Source organism: Fundulus heteroclitus, chromosome 12 (assembly GCF_011125445.2).
Source record: "Fundulus heteroclitus isolate FHET01 chromosome 12, MU-UCD_Fhet_4.1, whole genome shotgun sequence".
In the NCBI taxonomy this organism is placed as follows: domain Eukaryota; kingdom Metazoa; phylum Chordata; class Actinopteri; order Cyprinodontiformes; family Fundulidae; genus Fundulus; species Fundulus heteroclitus.
Genome location: NC_046372.1, coordinates 25331199 through 25349729, shown reverse-complemented (window position 1 = coordinate 25349729; position 18531 = coordinate 25331199). Strand labels below are relative to the sequence as shown.

At 40.6% G+C, this 18531-nt stretch overlaps 1 protein-coding gene across 1 annotated transcript in view; it reads right to left on the bottom strand.

Annotated features, from left to right (window-relative positions):
• Positions 1-7421: 7421 nt before the first annotated feature.
• Positions 7422-18531, bottom strand: part of cfap299 (cilia and flagella associated protein 299) — a 95251-nt gene continuing 84141 nt past the window's right edge. The window contains exons 5-6 of the mRNA XM_021317934.2: positions 10872-11001; positions 7422-8194 (exon numbers count right to left, since the gene is read on the bottom strand). Coding sequence (XP_021173609.2) covers positions 8102-8194; positions 10872-11001 — 223 coding nt within the window. The 3' untranslated portion in view covers positions 7422-8101. The remainder of the gene's footprint in view (positions 8195-10871; positions 11002-18531) is intronic.

Below are 18531 nucleotides of genomic sequence, written 5' to 3'. Positions count from 1 at the left end.
TTGATGGCTTTGCAGCAATCCCCCCTGGACAGAATGTCTCAAATTTTGGCGATATTCCAAAGGTGAAAAAAGGAAACTCTGGAAACCTGTTTAATTTAAATGGGATTTAAATGACATGTCTTGGTAAAGATAACACCAAGTTTCTTTATTACCAGAGGCCAATTTAATGCCACCCAGATTAAGTGATTGATTAAGAAGTTTATTTTTTGAGCTTACAATTTCTGTCTTGTCAGAATTTAAATGCAGGAAATTTAAAGTCATCCAGCTTTTGATGTCATCAAGACATGACTGCAGTCGAAGTAACTGATTGGATTCATCAGGATTTATGGATAAATATAGTTGAGTGTCATCAGCATAACAGTGGAAATTAATCCCATGCTGTCTGATAATTTTGCCAATCAGAAGCATATATATAGTAAATAGAATTGGTCCAAGGACTGAACCCTGTGGTACTCCACAAGTGACCCTAGAGTTTGAGGAAGATTTATTATTAACATGGACAAACTGGAATCTGTCCGACAGATCAGATTTAAACCAGCCTAATGCTTTCCCCTTAATCCCTACAGTATGCTCAAGTCTTTGTAGGAGAATATTGTGATCAACTGTATCAAATGCAGCACTGAGATCTAACAGGACAAGTATAGACACAAGTCCATTATCTGAGGCCATGAGAATATCATTAGTGACCTTCACCAGAGCTGTTTCAGTGCTATGATGAGCTCTGAAGCCTGACTGAAACTCCTCAAGTAGGTCATTACTTTGTAAATGTTCACATAGTTGATTAGCAACTACTTTCTCAAGAATTTTAGATAAGAAAAGAAGATTAGATATAGGTCTGTAATTTACTAACTCATCTTGATCAAGAGATGGTTTCTTAAGTAAAGGTTTAATAACAGCTACTTTAAAGTCATGTGGTACATATCCATTTACCAAGGATAGATTAATCATGTCTAAAATAGGGCCACTGATCAAAGGGAACACCTCCTTAAACAACTTGGTTAGAATTGGGTCTAACATACAAGAAGACGGTTTAGATGAAGCTAAAATTTTCAATTCCTCCAATGCTGCCTCACTTACTGACGACGAGATAATCATGTTTGGGAGGGTGCCAATTATTTTATTTTTAATGGAATCAATTTTATGTATGAGGAATCCCATCCTCATTTAATGATGAAAAATATGCTGCTCTAACTCTGCGAAGGGTCTTGTTATACAACAATAGACTGTTCTTCCAGATTAGGTAGGATTCCTCTAGAGGTGTAGAGCACCATTTTCTCTGTAATTTCTTACAGAGAAAATGGCTTCAATGAACGCAGCTCTAAATTAAACCAGGGAGCCAGCTTCCTGTGAATAATCACCTTCTTTTTCAAGGAGGTTTCATTGTCTGATGCAAAATGCAATGAGGAAGTGACACCGTCAACAAAAGCATCTATTTGTGAATGGGAAGAAATAACATTACTGCCATCTGCTGGGTAGTCCTGTGATACTGAGGAAATTAAAATGGGGACAGACTCTTTAAAGTTTGATACAGCATTATCTGATAAAGATCTACTATAATAGACCTTTTTTGGGGGGTGGAGAACTTTGCTGATGAGACAACATGTTAAAAGAGAGAAAAGTTGACAAAAATAGAGCAGAAGAAAAAGAGAGTACTGTTTTTCCAGACTATAAGGCACACTTAAAATCCTTATATTTTCTCAAAAATTGATGGTGCGCCTTATATATGACTACTGTTGTGCTTACTGACTGATTTTATGTGGTACAATGCACTCAAAAATCTGTTCAAATGTGTAAGTATGAGTTTGGTTAGCAGTGAAGATGCTCCACTCAATGGATGGTTGTAGAATCACGGTACTTGGGGCCAAGGACTTCACATGACAGCTGGGCTGGGAAATCCTCTGCACTCCCCAGTGTTCCCACTGCTGCCAAGAAAAAAGCCTACATCATGATGCTGCCATCGCCAACTATGACTATATAGAGATGCCGTTGTGGGTGTGTTTTCCTCAACACGCAAGCTGTTTAAAAGTGATAAAACAGCTTATCAGTGGTCTTAAGGTGCTTTTCCAAACTTCTGGTCTAATTAAGGTCCCTTTGACGGGATGTTGTGTTCCTCTTTGTAAGGATGACCTTTGCTGGAAACATTCCTCTTGATGTTATGCTGATATCCACCAAAGGCCGGGGGATGTCTTAACTGAATGTTCGGATATTTTTAATAAACTTCAGGGAAGTCAATAAGACACCTGTGGACTAAATGTAGAAGCAGCTGCTGAAGCTCCTCTAAACATGGGTTCCGGGTCTATTTGATGGCTTTATACCATGATGCTCGGGTTGTTGTGTTTACTGTACCATCTTCTCCTCCTCCCTTGCCACCATTTTCCTGTGTTGCTTGTTCTGCTTCTGTTCTGCACCTGTTTTCAATCACGTCATCAAGCCGTAGCCAAAAAGGACCGGCAGGACTCGTTAGCTCTGCAAGATTGGTTGCAGTGATCTTGCTTGAACCTCAGTGCACAGCTCAATGTGTCCTGGCATTTGGGTGAAAACAAAAACAACCTCCAACCATGACGCATCTTTATGATCATGGGGCTGTTTTAAAACTGGATTAAAATAAATAATTAAAAATGTTTAACTAAACATGTTCATGTGCAAGGCATTCTACTGCTTAACAATTAGGAATGACTTTTGTGGAGGAAGAAGAAGAAATGCTGAAAGAAGTGACAAAAGACCAAGCAGAAGGTAAAGCTAATCAAAACGTAACAATTGACCAGAAACCCAACCAAAAGAAAATGGCTAAAAGGATTTAGGTCTTGTGAAATGGTACCCATTTATCCAAACTGTGTGATGTTGGAAGGCTGAATCCTGAGATGTTAGTTACGGTAACATTTAGAGTCATTACCAGGTTTAACATTATCGGGTCTTTCTAATAATTTCGTCTATTTACAGAAGTACATGAAGAAAAAGCATCAGATTGAGTCAAGAATCGTTTTTTTGCTATCTAATGGTCCATTTATTGTGAAACCACATTATTACCGTGTGTTGGGCATATTAGAATTAAGTCAAGCCCCAAACTCATAAAACTAAACTTCAGCTAAAACCGCAACAGTTTAAAAGCCCAATAAAAATATTTAAGGGGTATGAAAGCAATTTGACCCATTTTACAGTCAAATTATTGATGTTTACGGATAATTAATCTGAGTTCATGGGAGGGGGTTGCATATTGTAATAGTATGCCCCCTTAAAAAGGTATCACACATAAAATGTGTCATTTATATTGTAATAATCTTTTTATGTTTGCTCATAGGACCATCCATTGGTATTTAAAGCTTCATTTAGTTGTTTTTGACTTTAAAGGTACAAAGCTAACATAGATATGAACTCATTCAGCATATATTCAGTAAATAAAAAATGAAAAATAAGTAAAACTCTAACACCTCTTCAATTTTAATGGTGCTTCTTACAATTCTTTTTGTACACCAGCATAAATCACAGGCCCAGATATGACACACACACACACACACACACACACACACACACACACACACACACACACACACACACACACACACACACACACACACACACACACACACACACACACACACACACACACACACACACACACACACACACACACACACACACACACACACAAAGGATTGCACTGACTGAGGTGACCCAAAGCCAGGCTGTCATTCCCCAGAACCCAGAAGCCTCGTGTCACCACACATTGTTCCAGTGAGGTCGGCAGGGACCAGTTTGGTCAAAACAGACAAACAGATGCAGCCGATGGACGAAAGGCCGTTTGGCATCAAGCCGTCTGACGCACATTCACAGTTGTCAGAATTAAGACATTTGTTTCTTGTGACTTTCAGGCCAATAAGACTCAGAGGTGGGTTGGGGCTGGAGTATGGACCCGGTATGCCAGGTTTGAAGTGAGATGACATATGTTGTTGGCGCTATATAAATAAAACTGAATTGAAAAATTTTATTCTATATCCGTCATTAATGATTGTCTGGCTTTTTTGCTTTTTTTTCCAAGGTTTCTGTATAGGTTTTCCTAAAACTGGCTCATTGTGTTTGGGGAACAGTCATCTTTTATGAGTTTTCTTAGAAGAAAATAGGATATTTTTTGATCGAAATATCAGAACATTTTGCAACACCTCTGTAATCTTTTTAAATAATTTTTATTTTCATTAACATGCATTTGTCAGAATGCTAACCTTGAGAAAATTTGTTTAAAAATTTAGCGCAAAGACAAAAACCAATTTGAAAACAGTTGTCAGGTATGTATTGATTTGCAATTGCTCCAACACACCTTTAATTGAACTTGGTGACAAGGTGAGGAGGTATTTAAGGCATTTAATTCAGGGTGTTGTAGCAGGGATGCACCTGGGTGCATAAATAGATTTAGCACTTATTCAATTGGCATATTTTGCAATTGCTGACGGAGCTAAACCAGCTCAACCAGCTTAACGCATTTGGGAACACCTGCATTAGGATGTATTACATATTTCTACAACTTTTGTTGCATTGAAACTATTACTGATGGCAACAATGTTGCTTTACCAGGTGCAAAAACAATTGACTGTACAATGTTGCATTTTTACTCATCTTTTTATTATTAATATTTATTGTCTTTTCCTGATTTAAATGTCCAAAAATTCAATTTATACTGACATTATTGACGCCTATTTGTTTGGTGGAAATACTTAGATTATGCTCAAACTACACAAAAAAGCTGTTTCATCTTCTAAGGCACAGCTATCGGCTGCCTATGTCCTGTCCTTGTGACCTTCTTTGCTGCAACTTTTAGATGCATCTCTTCTGCAGCTCACTAAAATCATCAAATGACTGAACTACCTCATCAGCATTAAGTAATTCAGCTCTGCAGCAGCTTGGTAAAGGGCCATTTGTTTGCTTCAGGTGTGTTGGAGACAAAGATGTGACGGATACCATAAGATAAAATGCTGTACTTGTCTCTATAGCATGCTGTAGTAATGGCTGCACTCAAGCCTGGCGACTACTGCAAAGGAATGGGTCTCATTGGTAAGTTGAGATGTTTGATTGGTTCTGTATTTTGTCAGCCAGTCTTCTGGCACATAGGTCTGCAGATGTGTCAACAGGATTATCTGTAAAAATATTTAATAAAAATTAACCAAACTTTATTTTAGGGCTCGGTTGCTGTTTTGCCTCAATGGTTTCCAGGTGACTGGTCGAGGATTATTCTTGTGGCTCTTTGCTAAGAAAGGAGTGGATAATGTATCCACTTCTTGCTTGCGCGGGATTCTGTATCCAAACTGAGAGTGAGCAGTCTGCGATCTTATCAGAATAAAAAAAGCTAGATATAAAGCTAGATATATGGTGAGTGGAATCACAACTGGAATCCTGAAGCTAACAAACTATAAGGCTAGATGCTTGGTTCTGTGTTGTTGAGCGGTATGAAAGTACCGCCTGCTTTAGCCAGAAAGTACCGGTTTCCTGGCACTGACTGGCTAAAGCAGGCATCTCCAACGCCAGTCCTCACGAACTGCAACTTTTAAACACATTTCTACTCCAACACACTTTAATCAAATGGCTAAATCTCAGCACCGAGTCTTCAAGTTCTGGAGAAACCATTCCTTTGATCGTCATTTGCCTTTTTTTTATTTGTTAAGACCGCCGACTGCTTGCACACAGGCTAAAGTCTACAGAAAAGTAATTACTAAACTTCACTAGTTAATTATCCAACTTTTTCCTTTCTCAATTATTGTTTTGCAACAACAAAATATACTGAATCGTAAATGTTATAGTCAAAGCTGTGTGAAAAAGTGTATTCCTTTACAGAAAATCAAACTGAAAAACATTTATTTTTAAAGCAATATCTATCAGAAAATTGTTAACTTTTGGAAAATGAAAGAGTCAGGAAACACTTTTTAATTTTTCACTTTTTTTCTTGGCTTATCCACATGTGAAAAATATTAAAAACAATTTGTAAACTTTTAAAGACAGTGTGTGAGTGGCAGGAATAAAAGGACTAATGTGCGCTCTCGGGTGACAGTGTCTCTGTTTGTAAATGACTAACCGGGAGTGCTTTGATGGAACAGATCTCTACTGAGACGAGAGCGCGGCTCCAGGGAAAACTGCAGAGGTGAGTTCCCGTGAGTGGCAGCAGATGCATTTTCCCGAAGACTGGAGTGGAGTAACATTACAGAGCAGGAATTAGCTGCTAGTAGGGAATGTTTCAGGGAGGCAAACCCAGCTCAGGTGTATTATCCTGCACGCCCCATCCTAAAGGCCAGACATACACGGGGAAAATGGCTCTGAAATGAATAACTGACCAGGATGTAATGCTTGTATTTTCATTCTCTATGCCTCTTCCAACTTTGTGGAATATACGACTAAACGTTGCCCTTTAGCAGATTCTTCCACCTGAGCTGGGGTGCCCTGCAGCTCCTCCACAGTCCTTCCAAGAGTCCCCATGAGTTTCCTACATGCTTCTCTTTGCCTGGCCTGTCGGTTTAGGCTTAGGGTCTTCAACTTCAAGTCCTCACGAGCAACATAACTAGCCATATGTATTTATGCATATGGATCCTTTCTCCAACACACCTGAGTGAAAGGGAAACGGCTCATTCTGCCTCTGCAGAACCTGATGGCGAGTTGATGAGGGAATCTAGTTTTTCAGGCGGACGATCCCGTCTTGGCATGTTTGTAGTTGACCCATCCTCTGTCTTTGGTCACATACTGGATGAAAGAGTGCCATAAGATGCTCAAAGCTGGGCTTTTGTTTTTCTTACCTAACCTCTCCACAACTTTCTCCCTGACCTGTGCGCTGGGTTCCTTTATTTTCAAGATGCTGTTTTTCCCCAAAAAGGTTCCCTAGCAAACTTCAGAGGCCAGAAAAAGAACAGCTGTACGTATGCTGAGGGTAAATCATGCACAGGTGGACTCTGTTTGCTGACGTTTAAAGGAAAGCCACTGATATCTGCCTGTTTTCACTTGAGCAGTTAAATCTTAGAAGCTGAGGACAACTTGCACGTGTTTTAGCTTCTCAGCACCTTCAGATTGAACATTTATGCCTTTGATTGGTGTCTGTGGGTTATATATGAATTCTGAGCTGGTGTCTCACCAACATTTCATTGTGGTTACACAATGACAATAATGACTTGATTATTTTTGATTCTTCAAATGTGCTAGATCTTGTTTAAAGGGGGTCAAAATAAAGGGAGGGAATACATATGCAGACTCCAATTTTTAGATTCCTATTTGAATAAAAAAGAAAATCTTCCTCACTATGGGTTTGGTTGTCAAGCTTTTTATTTCCTTTAAACATTCTGAAGTAAATGCAAAAGGGGATAAAAGGAACCAGGTGGAAAACAAAATCACTTCAGTTGAATGGCTGGCCAGGATGCAGCTTCAGAATGAACACACATGAATGAAGAAAATCCGGTAATTTGTTATTATTTTATGGTCAGATGTAATATTACTTGTGCAACTCCTCCATCTGTTTCAGCATCAGTGGCAAAAAAACCCGAACTTCTTCAAGTTTCAAAGAAGTTTACGAATGAGATTATTTGTTGAGTTGTGCTGCATTAAAATCTGTCAGTCAGCGACTAAGTGATGGAGGGCTTTGATGTCCGGCATAGTGTGCCGTACATCTGGGAACACGAGGAATGCTTTAAGCCCATTAGCCACTCTTCCAGTCCAATAGGATCCACCGCAGCCTGGGGGAGGACATAAAAGCAGCTCCCATCATCTTTTAAAGCTCTTACACCTTTAATTTGTTTAGACAAACAGCCTGAAACATGTTGAGCCTGTCGGTGGATGAGCCTGGGGTCGCTGTGAAGGGTTCTGGCTCCTGACTAAAACCTGTGGAATGACAGATAATGCAACAAAAGGAATTTCTGAGTTCCACTTGAAACTTTCCATCCGTCACACCGGTTCCTCCGCGCCTTCCTCTGGGAATCCTCCGTTTGCAGGCAGCAGCAGCAGCAGCAGCAGCAGCAGCAGCTCCACCCTGATGGCGTGCAGGATAAATGACGATGCATCTACCCGCTTAAATTAGAGGCTTCCAGCGCTCTGCGTCGTGCGCCACATGTACGCCTGTGACGGCGGCAGCGTCTGCAGCTCAGACCACTCTGACGCTGTGGTCGTACAGGACGACCTGGACATAGAGGTCCGACTGGAGGAGCACCCTGCTGGAGTCCTCCCCGGACCCGGACTGAAAGCAAACAGAGGGACAGGTTCAGAGAGCAACACCGTTATTTTTTAGTTCTCTGATCCTGTTAAAAAGACACAGAAACAGTCTAAATATGAACGGTTTGACACTTCAAGACTCTAACTGTCCTTTATGCTCATAAAACCCACATTTAGGAATTAGAAACTCTTCTTTGGGTTTGATCTAGAACCCATTTCTGAAGGAAAACATTTTCAGTCAGGGTTTGATTAGGAAATTAGGGATCACTTTATTAGCAGTTGTCACAAAGTTAAAGTATTCTTACAAAGGTTTTTTTTATGTACATAACTAAGTGGCTCCTCTTGAAAAGAAAAACTTAATAAACATTTTTTTTCTTTTCATGAGTGTCCAAAATATTTTCTAAAATTCTGTAAATCTGTTTCAGACATTAACAGAAATGTAACATTTTACCAGTTTAAATTTCCCAATGTTGTGACCAAATAGTTAGTCAAACTAACAGAATTAAGTTTTAAATAAATAAAATGACACACCATGTGTTGTGACTGAGGTGATTCGGTGCATTAAAATCTGACACATCAGTTTTAAGAGCGTAGAGAGGGGGGGTGGTTTGGGGGGTGGGGGGGTGACAACAGGTCGCTAGTCCATCACAACATACTAATCATATATGCACACACTCGTATCTAATGGCGTTTTGGAGAGACCAGTTAACCCAGCATTCATGTCTTTGGTGAGAGAGAGGAAGCTGGAGTACCCAGAGAGAACCCCCGCCTGCACAGGGAGAACACGCAAACTCCATGCAGAAATTTGAACCCAGGGAAGGACGGATGAACAGACAGAAAGTTGCAAGGCAACAGGGATATTATTTATAGTCTATTTGCAAAATAAAACATGCAATGCAGCTACACTCTGTTCCAGCAAATAATTAGATTCAGTGGGACATTAGAATAATATTAGAATAAATCAACTGATTCTGCTTTTCAAAAATAGCAATAAGCATTGAGCCATTCCATATTCTGTCACTTCATACTCGTAAGCTTGAATGTATTTTATTGGGACTTTATGTGACAGACTAACTCAAAGTAGAGCAGACCTGTGAAGGGAAAGGAAATTAATACATTCTTAAAGTGTTGTCCTAATTTCAGTGCAAAGATGTGGAAGGAGGTGGTCTGGTCACATGAGACCAACATTGAACTTTCAGGCTTACATGCTGTTTTTGGTTGATCCTAAACACAGCACTCTCATAGTGAAACATGGTGGTGGCAGCATCATGCTGTGGGGAGGCTATTCTTAAGCAAGCACAGAAAAGTCAGAGCTAATGGGAGGATGGATGACGCTAAATGCAGGACTATCCAGGGAGAAAACCCAAGACGTGAGAGTAGAGTGGAGGTTGGCCTTCAGACCGGACCAAACACACTGAACATACAGCCAGAGCTACAACTGAAAGGTTTCAATCAAACCGTATCCATGTGGTCCTGTCAAAGTCCAGACCTGAAACCAACAGTATGTCTTTGTGTCTGTTCATCCGTCCTTCCCGATCAAAACTCAAACGGCTTCTATAGACGTGAAGCCACAAGCAGCTGGAAACGTTTTCTTTAAGCCCGACTGTGTCAGAATCCTCCATCCATTGGTCAACCATTACACTCAATTTACACGGTTACCTCAAACACCCCCGTGGGTGTTGAAACGAGAGAGGCGAGTTCAAAGCAACTTCAGGAGGAACACACGGCTAAAAATGACTTCATCGCCACAATCGGAAATTCTGCTAGATGCCATGCTTCCATATTACCGACCAAAATGCTGCCATCGTCTAAGAAAGGCTTTCAGGTGTATTCAGCCAGACCTAACAAGCCCCGGAGATAAGAGGCAAACCCCACTTTCCTGAGAAGAGTTCACGGTCTGACAAAGGCAGAAAATCAAAGTGTTTAGGCCGAACTCTAAAGATTAGATGCAGATCCGCTGAGCAGCTATGGCGCACAGACGGAGGGTTAAAAGCTGGACGGCTCTGGGCTGAGCGGTGCCGCGCTTCTGGGCACGCGGGTGGTTTGATGTCCCTGGTTTCCTGTGCCTTCCATCGCTTGTGTTTTTAATAGACGGCCTGGTCGGGGCGGGGCTCGACCGCAGCTAGAACACTGGGCTGCCATTTTGGCCTCAAAAACGCAGTCCCCACAGCTCTGTCTGCAATTTCAAAATAGTTCAGCCCCACCAACTACTTCCCTGCCCCCCCCCCCCCAGCGAAGAGAGAAGCAGGAGGGAAAATAAAAACCATCCCTGTGGGCCGTTATTCTTCCAAGGCCTGCGCCAGAAGGGGAGCGTGGAGGAAGCACCTGCCTCGACCCCCTGATCCTTCGTTCTGTGTGCAGGTGGAAAGCAAATATGATGTCTTTAAAGCTCTCCGCCTCTCCAGCTGCTCCAGAATGTGCGGCTGACATCTCTGGCTTGTTAAAATGCTTTAATGCCTAAAACTCAGGCCAGTGGCAGAATATAGCAGCTATAATGTCACATGCTCTGTTAAACATAACACTGGCTTTAGGGACAATGTGTGCCAGGAAGCACACTGGATCTGATAAGGCCTTTTACTTCCCTGAAACATTTTTATGGCTACGGCGCAGGTGACTGGATCTGATTAACTCCCCCACTTGTCTGCCCCAGGACCTAATAGCAAAGCAGCAGAGCTTGAACAGTAACAGAATCACATCCTTACCCAAGGATCCAGTTTCAGCATCCTTTGGTCCCTCTTGCTCTTGAAGAGAAGTCCGTTTGGGTCGTCATAAATCACCTCAAAGTTCGGGCTGCAGTTGGACGTGGACGTCTGTGTCGTCCAGTTGTAGTAGCTGTGAAGGACACGGGGAACATGACCAGCTCAGAAGGTCTTAAATGCAGATAAAAAATGGCTGCCCAGCACCAGTTCAGGTGGGTTTAGTGAACTCTTCACTCCTTTCCTTTGCACTGCTGTCAGCTGACGATGACACCGTCTTGTACAGTGCAGAGGACGCTTAAAACGAGGACAGCAGGACAAAGGAAGAAGAGTCAGGACTCCAGCAGATGATCTGCCTGAAGGTGACGTCTTTGAATAAAAATAAAAAAACGCAGGATAAAATACAGCCAAGAGCTTACAAAGCAACAATAAAATGTATTTACCTTCAGTCGATCACTCACGGTTTTAGCAGGTTTTTTAGTTAAAGGAGCTATAAGTAAGAAATTTGCTGTAAAATTAACCTAAATCATTCTAATTTCTCACCCAGGATGGAAGTAACATCCCCTAAACAATCCTCTCCATCAACAATGTCTTAGTCTTTCAAACCTAGAGGAATGGCCTGAAACTACTTCGGTTCAGGGAGTAGCGCATGTTTACTTCCTGGTTCCTCAGCCAATCACATGAGAGTTCCCAGGGTTCCCAGAACAGAGTGCATTTGGTATCTTATGTTGACAAAAGAGCAGCAGCCCGTAAACATGGAAGCCAGTAAGAGAAGCAGAGCAGAAATAAAACAGAATATAACACCATAGAGCTGTCCTGTGTTGGTAAAAATTTTATGGAATTTCACAGCAGCAACGGACTGTTGGGTAAATGGCGGGTCTCCGTGAAATACATTGTGAACGCGTTGTTCCGATTTTAACCACTAGGTGTCATTATTACTTACTGTTCCTTTAATAACTGTTTGGGAGTCACCAGTTTATGTCTGTTTTATTTCTATTTGTCTTTTTCATTGATTCAGTTGAAGAGATGGGGAGATACTGCATCTTTGAGACAGGCCGCTGGTACCAAAAATCTTATTTCAAATGGGTTCTTTGTTAAGATGTCTGTTATTTGTCAACACAACACTAGTTCACCCCTTGGGAACAAGCTAACAACCTTTTTACACTTAATAGCAGCTTAAAAAATAAAAAGGAGACCCAAAGGAGCCAAAGCTGGAGGAAAAACCATTTAATGACCTTCAGAAAGATGTCTGAAGACCAGAGGTGCACAGAGCAATCAGCAGACGGTCGGAAACGGACAATGTTACACGTGAGCAGCCCTGACCGGCGACTGCTGGGTTGGAAAATGCAAGGTTGTGCTAACCACAAGAGACCAGAGGGAAAATACTATAAGAGATCTAATTTATACTTTCCAGGGGTCCAACTCCATCTGTTCCAGATCATCCTGCAAGTATTGGCAGCATTTTGGAAATATCACAGTTCAGGTAAAGCTGCAAACTAACTTAACAGGGATTACTGACTTTTCTAACTGTGATAATTGCTAATATATGATGTTAAAGATGTGGTAAGCCTCCATGATGATGTTGTCTTTGTTTAGAAACTGAGATCCTGTTGAACTGCAGAGTTTTTGTCTGAATGATCCAGCGATCCAGCATGTTTTCACAGGAAATTTGAGATTTGTTCACTCAAATATTGATTTCTTTTGATTTAATGAAGAAAAAAAATTAACAACCTGTGAAATAGTGATTTTATAGGTTTTGAGGTGGGTCAAAAAGAAGATCTATCTTCTAAAAGAAATAACCTTAAAGGTCTTTTTCTTGGGTTCTGTACAGATGGTCCGTGTCTCAGAACCTTAAGAAGTTTAATGTACCTGAAGATTTTAAAAGATGCAGTGAGAGGTAGCTCTGTAATTCTGGGCTCTTTTGATAAAAAACAGTGTTTTAATTTATATATGTTTTATGTCTAAGTCAGTAACATTTTAATTTATATGCAAAATGGACAGTATGTTGTTATTTATAGCCAAATTCTGTATCTGCAGATCAGAGCTTAACAAAATCAGATGAAACATTTATTCTAGAAAATCTGTTTGGTGGATTTATTCTTTATTTACAAGAAAGTCTGGTTCTGCTGCAGGGAGATCCAAATAAGTGACTTTTGAACAGGATTTAAAATTTTTTAAAGCATGAATCTGACATTGAGATAATCCCACTGCACTGAGACAGAACTAATGGTTCTGCTGTAACATAGTTTTAGGCTCCAACAGTGTGCATAAGGAGGTTGTTGTCAAAAGGAATGGTCCAGTACAAACAACAGGTTTTCTTTTAAGTTTATAAGAGAGAAAAAACAGACAAAGCCTGAAGAAGAGGATCTGTTTCCACAGAATAGAGCGCAGCAGAGCAGAGAACAGTCTTCCCCACTGAAGGGACATTCATGTGCTGACTAAAAGGAGATCAAAAAGGAAAGGAAAACAGCCTTCGGAGTCAGATATTCTTTATCAGAGGTTGAGAGGTTAAAAAGCTGTTTCCAATTTTATGTGCAGGGCACCAAAGCCAGGGTGAAGCTGTAACTAATCAGCAAGTGAAACCAAAGAATGGCTTCAGTTCCAGAATAAATGACGGATTAATTCTCAGCATCCGATTCAAACTCGCACGGCTTTTAGGTTCTGCGGAGGAGCAATAATGTGCAACTTTGTTTTCAAAGGGGCCAGAATATTAGTGGAGCTGTTTTTCTTTCAATTTTCTTTTCTATCTGAATTTGACAGACAGCTGTATCTCCTGAAGCTTTTGGGTGATTTTAAAGCGAAAGCTTTGTTTTTGTTCTTTTGCTGAAAAACAACCTCAGCTTGAGATTCTTCAGCCGTGGAATTGGCAGATCTTCTGTCTTTGTTGACATGAAATATGATTCAGGTTTGGAGGTGAAAACATCTCATTATAGCAGGTTTTGAACTCTCCATTGTGCTCTCTTTGGGTCTGGACTCTTTTCCTCTTGGCAGGTAATGATAAAGCTAAAGATATGAGGGTTGAAAATTATTTTAACTGTGTTTTAAAAAGGTAACGTTAAAAGAGGTCAGACTGAGGTAACGAGCCCCATCTGGTTATGATTTATTACACTGATTTAGGACAAACGAATATATCAAAACATTTTTATTTGCTTTACCGTTCTTTCTTTGCTCTGAAATTTTATATATTTTGCGAAGCAAGAACCTGGAAACATTCCTGCAGGATAAAATGCCGGAAACTGGAATAATTCCCTTTAATTTAGGTAGAAAAGAGGGTCTGAACTCTGGAATCCTGATTTCTTAGGATTCAGATGTTATATTTTATGAACAAAGATATACTCTAATGTTACGTATTCTCATTATTATCATCTCATCCTCATTTTTAATTAAAAAACTAAAAAACAACAACAGTTGTAGCATTTCTTAGCTTAGGGTCATGATCATCATCTCAGTTTTAATGATTTGTATGGACAAGAACAGAAGTTAAATGTCAGAGAAGTAGTTGTATCTAAAGTGTCTCATTAAAAAATGATCAGGCATTAATCTGTCAGGAAAAATACTAGGATCACTTTCTACAGATCGCTGACAGAAATCTCTGTTAACCGCCACAAAGCTAGAAAATAAAGATTACTGTAAATCAAAATTTTAAATTCCGAAAATAAATAAAATAATAAATTTAATATACAAAAGGAGAAAATATTTCATTCCTCAGAGTAAAATTAGGCTGGAATTCTGTGACTGAATGTATTCTGTGCAAACTGTGCGAGCGTCTCTCTTCCTGCTGCTACAGGGCATGTGGCCTTTTGTTGCCTCACCAGTTTGAGTTTAACTATTACTATTACTATTACTGAGATTATGTTTTTCTGAACTTATAAATTAGCTTAGTTGAAATAAATACAGAGGAAAACCCAAAGAACCAAACCTGACATCATGTTGGAGGAAACGGTGAAATTACGCTGCTGTTTGGAGCTGTAATCATTAACAAGCTTTTCTGTCGTCTCATTACTTGGTGTTCACATCTTCACCAACCAAGCTCTGCATGTTTTCTGCTTTGATATTTATAATTAGAATATTAGCAGATACAAAAACCAATAACCCAAATTATGTAATGTTTAAATGATTTGGTTTAAATTGTTGAAACTCAGTTTGGTCCACTTTCACGGCATTTGAGTCAGATTCTTTTTAATTTTAATCTGCTGCGACAGATCAAGCCTGTCCATAAATACTTATTGTCATCTGAGGCATAAAAAGATTTTCCCCCAAGCAAAACATTAAAAGTCATGGTTTAATACTCTACAAGAAAAGACATGGTCCAAGGAATACATTACATATTCATGTGGGTTTCCACAACCTCACAGACCCACACTAATTTCAGGAAACGTATAAAAATATCACGCAACGTGGTCTGCTGAATTAACTCTGAAAATGGGTCGGGTCTTCCAGACTGACATTAAAAATAGTTTAGAGTTGGTATCCATTTGTTTCAGTCTGCATTCTTTTCAGGGCTTGTAGATTTTTTTTATATAATTTTATGTTTTTTGGGGTTTAATGGAGGTTTTAGTTAAGCTCCTGTTGGGTTTAAACGGCCTTAGTGCTGCATTGTCACTGCAGCTTCAGGATTTCTATTTTCTAGAATCTGACTTCCACCCCTCTGCCCCACTTGGTCTTGATTTGTAATAGTCACACCTGTCTTTTCTCCCTCACTATGCTGTTCTGGTTTACCTAGGGGTCCATCTAAAGACCCTTATAGAGCAGCAAGGACTCTTTAGCCAAAGCAAAAGCGTGTCAGCGATCGCCATGATTAGTGCTGTCTGAATAGTGCAGTCAGTAAGGAAGGAGGTAGGAAAAGAAGCCTGTATACTTCCTCTCCTGACGTTCCTACCGGTGCTAAGGAGCCTTAAGGTGTCCCACAATCCTTTGAGCGACATGACGTATAAGCACCGCCCACCGCATGGAAATGAACAAAAATCTCCAGAGAGAAGAGAGCGTGCACTTTGTAGATCATTTTCTTGACTCGCATCATTAATGTGCGTTTCCGTCACGTAATGACATCGGAGTTAAAGGCTGTCACTGCAGTCCGAAGCTTCATTCCTCCCCACGATTTCTCACTGTTGATCCCTTGAAAGGTCACTGAACAGGAGCCAGGAGCTATAATTAAGAATACTCGGATGGATCAATAGTCTTTACTATGATTATTTCTTATATTTTGAAAGCTATAATTAGAAAAAAAACACTGTGACTCTTGTTCATTGCCTGTTTGTTTGTTTGTTTGTCTTTTAAGAGTCAAGATTGTTTTAATGTCACCACGTGTTACCGAGGCGAAATTTCTCTTTGGCTACTTCGGTTCACATTACACACATTACACATAATGAAGGCAAACTGACAAACAAAGAGGCAATGAACAATGGTAACAGTTTTTTTTTTAATGTGGCCAAAAAGAAATGGCAAGACGTGGTGACACTAAAGAATCTTTGAATCTTTACTGTCAGATCCTGTGTTTTTTTCCAAGTTGCTGCTCTGCACTGCTCATTTTAAATCAGTTTCTGCATTATTTGCTCATAAGAGAGGAAAAAATGGATAACATAACATAAACACATTATCTTGACAAAAGAGATTTCCCCTTGAAATGATAAACCTGGAAGTCATGTTGGATATTACAAAAAAGTGCAACTAAAACTTTTTTTTGGCTGTCAACATAATGATAGTTCATTTTGTTTTGCTATAACCTGTTCGATGGGGACACAGGACAGGAAGTCGGGTTCTTGTCAGGAGAAACATTTAGGATTGGAACTGGAGAAATTTCACAAATTCTTGGTTTTGAACATGAACAACTTCACTAATGGCTTCAGCCTTGAGTTAACCGGCTGGATTTCTTCATCCTGATGGATCCAGTTCATGTGTGAATTTTTTTTGTGACTGAATGAAATTCAATTAAAGTGGATCCCAGAAGCTTGGTTCCACGTTTGATCTCCGCTTCTTTCACTTTATGCTTCACGTATCATAAAATGTGACAGAAAATAAGTTCTGGTGCTTCTGTTATTATCTGTCGAGCACTTCCTGCCAGCCATCAGCCTCCTCTCCAGAACACATTCCCGTTATGCTCCCGAATTGTCCCAACCTTACAAGGAAATACTCTGATGCATAAAATTATAAGGTCCGGTGTTTTGTCCTAGACGCCAGCAGCGCTGAGTAAAGCCTGAACAGAACAGACCACTGCTGCCCCAGTTCTGAAACACAAGCAGATTTTTTTTTCTTTAAAACTCGAATGTCTTCCCAGCCTTACATTCAGACCTTCTTCTCTCTCTAGATCAGGTCTGACGGCTCTTCCGACAGACACAACATGCAACAATTAACATTTTTTTGGTAAGCCACTTTTATTCCCTGGTAAACCGCCCACATTTGCAAAAGTGAGACGTGAGATATTTTAAGACGTGAGATCTCTCAGGGCTGAACGTAAAGCAGGAATTTGTTGCTCTCCTATTTGGACATGTTTTATTGGACCCACTTCCCTTACTGTACTATGTGAATGGTCAGAAAGGCCGCTAGCCTCCCGCTCGGTGACGGAGAACGCTCGAGCAGCTGGATGGCACCACACCCAGACACATGGACCAGTAAAAAAGTCTGAGAACCTGGATTTGGTGGAAACTGTGACGGTTTTTCTCAGCATGGGTTCCTGCTTCCCGATGCCTTTACCATGACTCTGTGACATGTGCGCTCTACTCTTTCACTTTCCACAGTTACTGTGCGCGGCTCTATTGTTATCTCCAGGTGGTCATTTTCCAGAGTAATGTCAACAGTCTCATTACAGGGTCCACAGGAGCGGGATTATGGGCAGAGGATGATATATATCATCAAAGCGTGGACAGCATCTGTAGCCGTCCAGGTGTATCTAGTTTTTGGTTTCTGCAGGACGCCATTTGTTCCCCAAATTAATGTTTAAGAGCATAAAAACCCTTCAGGGTCAGAAAGGGTGTGAAAGGTGGTGTCAGTGGAAATGTGAAGAAGCTGGTAGTGTCTGAGCACAGATAGGAGGGAGAGATCCGCCGTTTTCAGACTCAGAACCTGGATGGCAACCTTTCACTCCGACTGCTTCACACTCGCCTGTTAAGTCCGGATCCCGCTCCAATATGAGCTGAAATGGCTTTAAGAGGGCAACACAACCACATCCCACTAAAACCTTTACCCTCAGGTTCCCAAACCTGATCTCCCCTCAGCAACAACACCTGGACACCATGGTTCTGTAACTATTTCATTTTTTTTTTTTAGTGGACTCATGCGTAAAACAAAAAGCCAGGTGTTCTCCGGCTTACAAGTTTCCCCCTTTTTCCCTCCTAACATAATAAGAGTCGCTATAGCCGAACAAATACATTTAAATATCCTCAGACCACAGGACTCGTCTTCCATGATTAGCGCATTTTCAAACTTTTCAAGCTGCTTTAAGAGTAATGGCTTCTTCCTCTCTGAGTGGTCTTTCAGTCCAGGATGGTGCAGACCTGGTTTCCCTGTGGATAACGACACTCTTCTGCTTTTGATCTGCGACTGATTCAGACGTGTCACACCCAAACTCGCTCATCTCTGGGACACAGACGCAGAAGAAACGTCCAGCCAGAAGATGGCTGGATGTTTCCACGACGTTCGCACCTGCTTAGATTTTGCTGAATAGATCAAT